Source organism: Chiloscyllium plagiosum, unplaced genomic scaffold (genome assembly GCF_004010195.1).
Source record: "Chiloscyllium plagiosum isolate BGI_BamShark_2017 unplaced genomic scaffold, ASM401019v2 scaf_2481, whole genome shotgun sequence".
NCBI lineage: Eukaryota > Metazoa > Chordata > Chondrichthyes > Orectolobiformes > Hemiscylliidae > Chiloscyllium > Chiloscyllium plagiosum.
This window is the reverse complement of record NW_025214733.1, coordinates 40612-50000: the sequence shown is the minus strand read 5'-3', so window position 1 is coordinate 50000 and position 9389 is coordinate 40612. Positions and strand designations below refer to the sequence as shown.

General features: G+C 42.5%; 1 protein-coding gene across 1 annotated transcript in view; it reads right to left on the bottom strand.

Annotated features, from left to right (window-relative positions):
- Positions 1-4137: 4137 nt before the first annotated feature.
- Positions 4138-9389, bottom strand: part of LOC122548001 (forkhead box protein N3-like) — a 29277-nt gene continuing 24025 nt past the window's right edge. Inside the window, exon 4 of the mRNA XM_043686555.1 lies at positions 4138-4294. Coding sequence (XP_043542490.1) covers positions 4163-4294 — 132 coding nt within the window. The 3' untranslated portion in view covers positions 4138-4162. The remainder of the gene's footprint in view (positions 4295-9389) is intronic.

Sequence of the window (9389 nt, the reverse complement as noted above, 5' to 3'; positions counted from 1 at the left end):
CTCCTGCCTCACTGAATTTATCTCCTCACATCTTGACACCGTCCTGATCCCCCTTCATCCAGGAACTCCCCACATACTTACGAACACCACCCACACCCTCCGCCGACGCCTCATCTTCACCATAGACATCCAGTCCCTCTACTTGTCTATCCAGGCCTCCACGCTCCCAGTTTCTTCCTCTCCTGCCGACGCAACCAGTACCCCTCCACCAACACGCTTATTTGATTGGTGGAACTGGTCCTCACCCTCAACAACTTGTCCTTCGAATGCTCCCACTTCCTTCAGACCAAATGGATAGCTATGGGCACTCGCATAGGTCCTAGCTATGCCTGCCTCTTCAGATACATGGAACCTCCATCTTCTGAAGTTGCATCATCTCCCACCTTTTCCTCCACTACATTGATGACTGTATTGGCACCACCTCATGCTCCCACAAGGAGGTTAAGCAGTTTATCAACTTCACGAACACCTTCCACCCTGACCTCAAGTTTACTTGGACACCTTCCTCCCCTTCCTGGACCTTTCCGTCTCCATCTCGGTGACCAACTCAACACAGACATCTATTTCAAACCCACCAACTCCCACAGCTACCTGGACTACATTTCTGCCCTCCCCCTCTCCTGTAAAAACATTTTTTTTCTCTCAATTCCTTTGCATCTGCCATATCTGCTCCCACGAGGAGTAATTCCACTATTTCAAGGACCATAATTTCCCTTCCCACGTGATCAATGCTCTCCAGCGCATCTCCTCCACTTTCCACACCTCCACCCTTGAACCAACCGCAACAAGAATAGAACCACCTAGTCCCCACCATCCACCTCACTAATCTCCAGATACAGTGCTTATCCTCTACCATTTCCACCACCTACAATCAGACCCCACCACCAGTGATATATTTCCCTCCTCACCCCTATCTGCATTCCACAGACCATTCCCTCCGCGACTCCCTCATTAGGTCCACATCCCCCACCAACCCTCCCTCCACTCCCGGCACCTTCTCTTACTGCTGTAAGGGGTGTAAAACCTGCACCCATACCTTCTCTCCCCCCCCGCCCCCAACTTCGTCCAAGACCCCAAAGGATCCTTCCACACCCAGCAGAGATTTTCCTGCACATCCAAACACCTCATCTATTGTGTCTGTTGCTCTCAAAGTGGTTTCCTCTACACTGGGGAGACAGGACGCCAACTCACAGAACATTTCAGGGAACGCCTCTGGGACTCACGCACCAAGCAATCCCACCACCCTGTGGCTGACCACTTTAACTCCCACTCCACTCCGCCAAGCACATGCGAGTCCTAGGCCTTCTCCACTGCCACATCCAAGCCACCCAACGACTGGAGGAAGAATGCCTCATCTTCTGCCTTGGGACCCTCCAACAACATGGTATCAACATCAACTTCACCAGTTTCCTCATCTCTCCCTCTCCACCTCATCCCAGAGCCAACCCTCCAACTCAGCACTGTCCTACCTGTCCATCTTTCTTCCCACCTATCCGCTTCACCCTCCCTTCCAACCTGCATCTACCTATTGCCTTCCCAGCTACCTTCCCCCAACCTGACCCTCCTATTTATCTCTCCGTCCCTCCAACCTCCATATTCCTGATGAAGGGTTTATGCCCAAAACGTCGACTCTCCTGCTCCTTGGATGCAGCCTGACCTGCTGTGTTTTCCCAGCACTTACAGAATACCAAATGGCCTGGACAGAGTGGAGTGGATTTTGAGAAAGTGTTTCCATTTGGTAGGAGAGTCTAACATCCAAGAGCACAGCCTGAGAGTAAAGGGAAGACCTTTTAGAACAGAGATCAGGAGAAACTTCTTCAGCCAGAGTGTGGTGAATCTATGGAATTCATTGCCACAGAAGACTGTGGAGGCCAGGTCATTGAGCACATTTAAGACTGAGAATACATAGGTTCTGGAGTATCAAAGGTTACAGGGAGAAAGCTGGAGAATGGGGTTGACTGTTATCAGCCATGATTGAATGGTGGAGCAGACTCAATGGGCTGAATGACCTAATTTCTGCTCCAATGTCTTTTGGTCTTATCTATGCCCCTCATAATTTTATAAACCTCTATAAAAGGTCACTCAACTTCCTACTCTCCAGTGACAGAAATCCCAACCTATTCAGCATCTCTTTATAACTCAAACCCTCCATTCCCAGCAACATCCTGGTAAGTCTTTTCTGAACCCTATCCAATTTAATAATATCCTTCATAAAATAAAGCAACCAGAACTGCACACAGTACTCCAGATAAGGTTTCGCCAATAACCTTTACAACCTCAACATGATGTCCCAACTCCTATACTCAAAATAGTCTGAGCAAAGACAAGTGTACTAAACACCTTAATTACCCTGTCAACCTTTGAATTTCAAAGAATTGTGTACCTGAACCGCTAAGTCTCTTGGTTCTAGGGCTCTATCAATAATTGTATGAATCCTGCCCTTGTTTGTTTTACCAAAATTCAACACCTCGCAATTATCCAAATTAAACTCCATCTATCACCACTCAGCTCATTCACCCAATTCATCAAGAGCTCTTTGTAATATTTGGTAATCTTTTTCACAGTCCTCTGCACCTCCAAATTTTGGTATCATCTGCAAACTTACTAACCATGCCACCTATATTCTCTTTCAAATCATTTATAAAAATGACAAACAAAAGTGGATCCATACCAATCCCCGTGGAACACTCCTGGTCATAGGCTTTCAGTTTGAAAAATACGCCTCCGGCACCACCCTCTGTCTCCTACCATCAAGCCAATTATGTATCCAATTGGCAAGCTCTCCCTGAATCCTACTTGATCTACCTTTACTAATTAGTCTACCATGTGGAACCTGGTCAAAGGCTTTACTGAAGTCCATGTGTTAAACGTCTATCACTCTGCCCTCAACAATCTTTTGCTTACTTCCTCAAACACTCAGTCAAGCTTGCGAGACATAATTTCCCTCACATAAAACCATGCTGACAATTCCTATCTCTCAGATTCAGCTCCAACAACTTACCCACCACCAATGTGAGGCTCACAGATCTATTGTTCCCAGGTTCTCCTTACAGCCTTTCTTAAATAAAGGCACATTTATAGCCACCCTCCAGTCCTCTGGCACCTCAGCTGTGGTTATAGATGATACAAACATTTCTGCTAGAGACCCCACAATTTCTTCCCTAACAATCCACAACACTCTCAAAAGACTTGATCAGGACCCAGAGATGTATCCAATTTTATGTTTTCTAAGACCTCCAACACTTCCTCTTTTGTAACTAGTGGATATATTGTACTTGTACCTTCTAGAAATCTATGTCATATTAAAGGTTATTTCAGAAAATAAAAGCTCACGGTGTCGGGGGCAACATATTGGCATGAATAGGAGATTGCTTGATTAATAGGAATGGAGAGTAGGATATCACAGGCAGTGTGCCACAAGGGTTGAACCTCAACACTTTACAATTGAAATAATTGATTCGGATGAAAAGACTGAAGGTATGGTTATTAAATTTGGTAACGACACAAAGATCAGAAAGCAGTTTGCGAAGAGAACATAAGGAGCCTATAATTAATAATTCTTTGAAAGATATTAGTCTCTAAAAAAGCTTTTTTCCTCTGACCAAGGAATTTGGGACATAGGAGCATAGTCTAAGGAAAAGGGAGAGTTCATTTAAGAATGTGATGACAACAAACATCTTCAGGCCATGGGTTGTGGATATTTGGAATGACCTGCCCAGTGGGTTATGATACTCCATTGTTGATTATAATTAAGGCTGAAATACATGTTTGGTCACTCATGGAATTAAAGGATATGGGAGGTGGGTGGAAAAGTGAAGTTGAGGGTGAAGATTGGCCATGATTGTACTGAATAGCAGAGCAAACATGAGTGGTTGTGTGACTGTTCCAATTTTGCATGTTCTTAAAACCACAACGCCAAATGAGAGATACAAACTCAATACAAAACAGCTGGCAACTTCTGGACAGTCCAGACATCTGCATTTCAGCAGACATTCAACTCAGGATCTTCTTAGCATATATAATTTGCTGACACACTTGGGAGTCCCTTTATCAACAGAATGAATGGGGAACAATGAAGGCTGCTTTCTAAAATAAAAGTATTACTCTCTAAAAGTATGAGACAGTTCATGAATTTACAAGAAAGCTGACAGGAACTAGGCACTTACCTTGGAGGCGAGGCTGGCGGTGTGTAAAAGACTTGTGTTGTTGAATAATATGGAGTCTTCATTAGGGCTTGAATGAGGTTTGGCCTGTACTGTGGGTCTACACACCACAGTGAACCCTTCCCAACAGTCTATCAAAGAGAAAATAAAAATGCAAAATATTTATTTCATAAGTTACATAAGTGACTCAGTCAATATTTGACAATTTAGACCAATAAAAAATAAATGACCAATGGCTGATGAACATGCCCTGTTAGCACAGGTCTCAGTAACTCTTCTTCAAATGTATTCTGTTTATTTATTTGCTAATTACCTCTGCTGGTTTATACCCAAACTCGTCCTCTCCTCAGACACCATTATAAAACAAAATATGACCACACACAAATTCCAAATATTAATACATTTTCATATATTTAATAAGCTCCAAAGTTGCTGTAATTATTCATAATAAATTATCTAATTAATGAAATACAGGAATGGGATTTTCCCATAAATTCAGTTTGGAAATTCTTATACATGCACAATTCCTGCTCAATATTGTACATTTCTTAACCTTTCAGCTTTTTTTGATATTTTTTGATAAGTTCTTAAGTCATGCTATTATCCTTTTGAACTGTCTCCACTGCTTTAGAGTTTATCATATGGAAATTACAACTATGCACAATACTTGCAAGTACGCCTGAACAAAAGATCTGTACAAGCTCAGATAATTTATCTGCTTTATTTGTATACACATTAGTGATTCCGAACCCAAAACCTCTTCACTCTTATCACCTCTTGCAAGCAAGGCCTCTTTCAGAGAAGCTGGTGAGTAAGCTTAGATCACGTGGGATTCAGGGAGAGCTCGCTGATTGGATACAAAATTAGCTTGAAGGTAGGAGACAGAGAATGGTAATGGACGGTTGTTTTCTAGTAAGGCAAACCACGGCAGAACTTATACAGTTAGTGGGAGGGCCCTGGGCAGTTTTGCCAAAAAGGGAAACCTAATGGGTGCAGGTACATAATTCTTTGAAAGTGGGGTTGCAGGCAGCATTTGGCATGCTTCCCTTCATTGTTCAATACCCTTTGACTGTTTACTCTTTTGTAGCCAGCTTGCTATCTATTGTAGTACCTGTTCTCTGACTCCACATGCTATGACTTTATCAAAAGACATTTGAAAATTCAACATTATTACATCTGTTGTGTCACATTCATCTACACTTTATTCCTTCAAATAGTACAATAAGGTTGGTCAAGCATGACTTCTTTTGAAATCTATAATGTTGCATTTTTGGTTTCTAGATATTTTTATATTACAGCTTTGAGGAAAAAATCCATTATCATGCCTTCAATTGGCATAAAACTTACTGTCCTATAGATTCCTGAACTTGTACCATCTTTTTTATTAGATAATATTACTATTCGTCAGGCATTATTTTCTTCTTGAATGAAGCGATATGCAAATATGATATCACTGTTTGCAGATGATATCCAAACCAGGGATTTTATCTTCACCAGATATGACTGGTTTGTCAACTCCCCATCCCAAGCTATTTATTTCAAATGTCTTTTTGGACAGAATCTGATAGGTATCTAAATGATATGGGCTATGGCAAGAAATCTCAGAGAATCACATGAGAAGTCGAGCAGGAGCAAAAACCTACATTTCCTAACAGAGTTCCAGATGTCAAAACAAGATTCTTGTTCAGGAGTGGTGAGCTACTTATTAAAAGGGAGATTTTGTTATCAGCCTAATAAACTGCAGATTTTATCTTATTAATATTCCTTCTCTTATTCTCCTACCCATCATGAAAAAAAAATGAAACCAATAAACCCTAACATGGGTGCCTGGTGATTTCAGGTCCCCAGTTATTCCCAAGGATCTCCATTCTGGACATCTAATACCAGCATGTCAGAACATGCTCTATGGGCAGTGACTGTATGTCCATGGATCTAGGCACCACTTGCAAGCCCCTCTAAATCATCATGGCACATTTCTGATCCACTTCTAGCATACCGCTGCACTATAAAACTACACCACAGGTTGCATCTGCAATTATCATTGCAATGTTGCTGCAAAGATACTATACCCACAGGGACAGACACCCAGCTCACAGCTCAGAACAGGCTGCATCTCATTGCTGTTTGCTTACTCTCATGGCTCTCACTCACTTTGAGCCCACCTGGATGCTCATCCTTACCTTGCCTTAATGTGCTTTGCCTCTCAGCCAGAGCTACCAAGCTCACAGTACTTCTGTCTTGCTTTGCCATTTGGTGTTGACACAAAGCCAGGATACTTAACATAAGCTGGGAAAAAGTGAGGACTGCAGATGCTGGAGACCAGAGTTGAAAAATGTAGTGCTGGAAAAACACAGCAGGCCAGGCAGCATCTGAGGAGCTTATGTCCGAAACGTCGATTCTCCTGCTCCTCGGATGCTGCCTGGCCTGCTGTGTTTTTCCAGCACCACATTTTTCAACTGCTTAACATGAGCACCAACAACAATCATGGCAAGGGAAACAGCCCACAGTCAGCAGGTTCCAGCACTGTTACTCCAAGACACCCTCAAATTCCAGTCCACAGACTTAGACATAATCAGTTAGCCACTTGAAACAGTCAGGATTAGGGCCCTCTCCTTCGCAATTAGGAGCCAAAAGTCAAGTAGCCCACCATTTGATTATCTCTGGTTATAAAATAAATTAAGGTATTAAGGGAGGTTTAAGTGGCTGGCACAGCTGTTAGTACTGGTGCAGGTGGGGGCAAAGTGGTGATTTGCCCCACGCAAAAGAGTAGACAGTGCAATGTCCATGCAGCATGAGTGATGTGGTTGGTTGGAGTGGTTGAGAGCAAGTGATGGAAGGTATTGCAAGCAGTCGTGAAAGTGGTAGAGTATGACCTTTGGTAGGAGCTAGGTGCAATAGGAGACAGCAGACAACAGCTGGTGGCAGTCTTGAACCAAGGTGATATCTTGACCAGCTGATTTGGTAGGTTTAAGTCCACATCCCCAAAGCATTACTAGTTCACTGACATGCTTACTGTGTCACTATCATTGTCCTCCCCACCATTATAAAAATGGATTGTGTTCAGCACACCAAAGTTAATTCAGTCTGAAACAATCCCACTATCAATTGTGTACCAGATTGGAGGTGGTAGGACAATAATTCATTTGTTGAAAGCGAAAAAAAGATGAACACACAAAGATAAAAGTGCCCAGAATGAAAGCACCAAGATCATAAGATTGGAGGGCCAACCAGTGTCAATAAAAAACGCCAATACAGCAATTTTAAATACCGCAGACATTTTCATATAGATAGAGGTTTGCAAGAAATCCGTACAACAGAACTAAACACATTTAAAAAACCAACACAGCTGGGAATGGCCAAAGATTAAACAATTTTATCAACAGGCTCCAGGCACAGCCTCTAAAGTCAGGGGCAGAGATAAGTATTTCTGTGTCGTGAGCTCCAGGTTGGTGTGTTGCCTCCCTGGTGCCAGGGTCAATGATGTCTCTGAACGGGCAGGTAGGAAGGGACGGGAGGTCCTGCAAAAGGAAATTTATGGAGTTAGGTGGAAAGTTAAAAAGCAGGACATCTCGGGTTGTAATCTAGGGAATACTATCTGTGCCACGTGCTAGTGAGGCCAGAAATAGGTACATTGTAAAGCTTAACATGTAGCTAAAGAGCTGGTGTTGGAGGGAGTGATTCAGAAATCTGGATCATTGGAATCTCTTCCAGGGCAGGTGGGACGCTGTACAAAAAGGACAGTCTGCAACTAAACTGCAGGGACACAGATATCCTTGAGAGGAGCATGGCGAGTGTCATTCAGGAGAGTTTAAACTAGTCAGGCGGAGGGTGGACACCACAGCACACGTCAGAATGTAAGAAGGCAGAGGTTAATAAGATGAACAAGGCGGGACTATAAATAGTGCCCTGAGTAAACCAGGAGGGAGAAATAATAAAAAGATGCTACAAGACAGAATAGAGTGTACAGCCAAAATTAGAGTTTTTTTAATACCAAATCATAGAGTTTAAGAAACAAATTAAATGAGCTACAGGCAGATTCAAATTGGAAACTATGATATAGTAGCCATTATGGAGACATGACCACAGGATGATCAGGACTGGGAGCTAAACATACCAGGTTATAATGTTTACAGGAGGGATAGAGAAAACAGAAGGGGTGTAACATTACTGATTAGGAACTGAATCACTTTTATGATGAGGGAGTTTGTAATGAGGGCAAAGCACCCAGTGCAGACATTATGGGTGGAACTGAGGAACTGTAAAGGAACTAAAACCACAATGGATGTCATATATAGACCATCTGGTAGCAGCTCAGAAGTGCTAGATTATATCATGTAATAAAGGCATAGTATAAATGGGGGCTTTTAATCTTAAAATAAGACTGGGAGAGACAGACAAGCACCTGCCAAAAAGGTTGTGAACTGGGGGCATAGTAGCTCTGTGGTTAGCACTGCTGCCTCATAGCACCAGGGACCCAGGTTCAAATCCAGCCTAGGGTAACGGTGCAAACTCCACACAGACAATTCTCCCAGTGTCAGCATGGGTTTCTGCCAGGTGCTCTGGTTTCCTCCCACAGTCCAAAGACGTGCAGCTTAGGTGTATTAGCTATGCTAAACTGTCTGTAGCGTCCAAGGATATGCAGGCAAAAAAAGACTTTCTAAAAAAAAAGAGAAGGCTCCCAAGTTTTGGAACATGTCCAATATTTTCCAGGATTTTGTTGATCTTGATAAACGAGAGGTGGTATTGTACATTGGGAGCTTGTTAAAAGGAGGCTTACTTTCTCAAATCCAGAGAAGGAGTCAACATTGACTGTAAGCTCAATTTCTGAATAAGCACACATACATCTTCACCAAGATAGGGTCGGTGATGTTTCTGATGGTGGGGATTGTGGTTTGCAGGTCATTGTGGACCAGATGGAGGATGGCAATGTTTTGGGCAGTAAAGAATGATCACAACCAACTTCAAGTTTGCTCTTGATTAACTTTCTCCCACAATCTTTCCGCAAATTTCCAGTCTATAACTATATTTTCATTCTTTTCCAAATCGCAATGTTTCAATGCATTTAAGAAGAGAAAGAGAAAAAAAAAAAATTGGTTTCAGATGTGGCATGTGTCAACCACTTTATGATGAAACCTAGTATTTTTACTTTCAACTATTTTACTTTAGGAAGCGCCATTTGAAACCCCAATTTCTTCCTTTAAGACCAAATAAGTAACCAAGTTACCA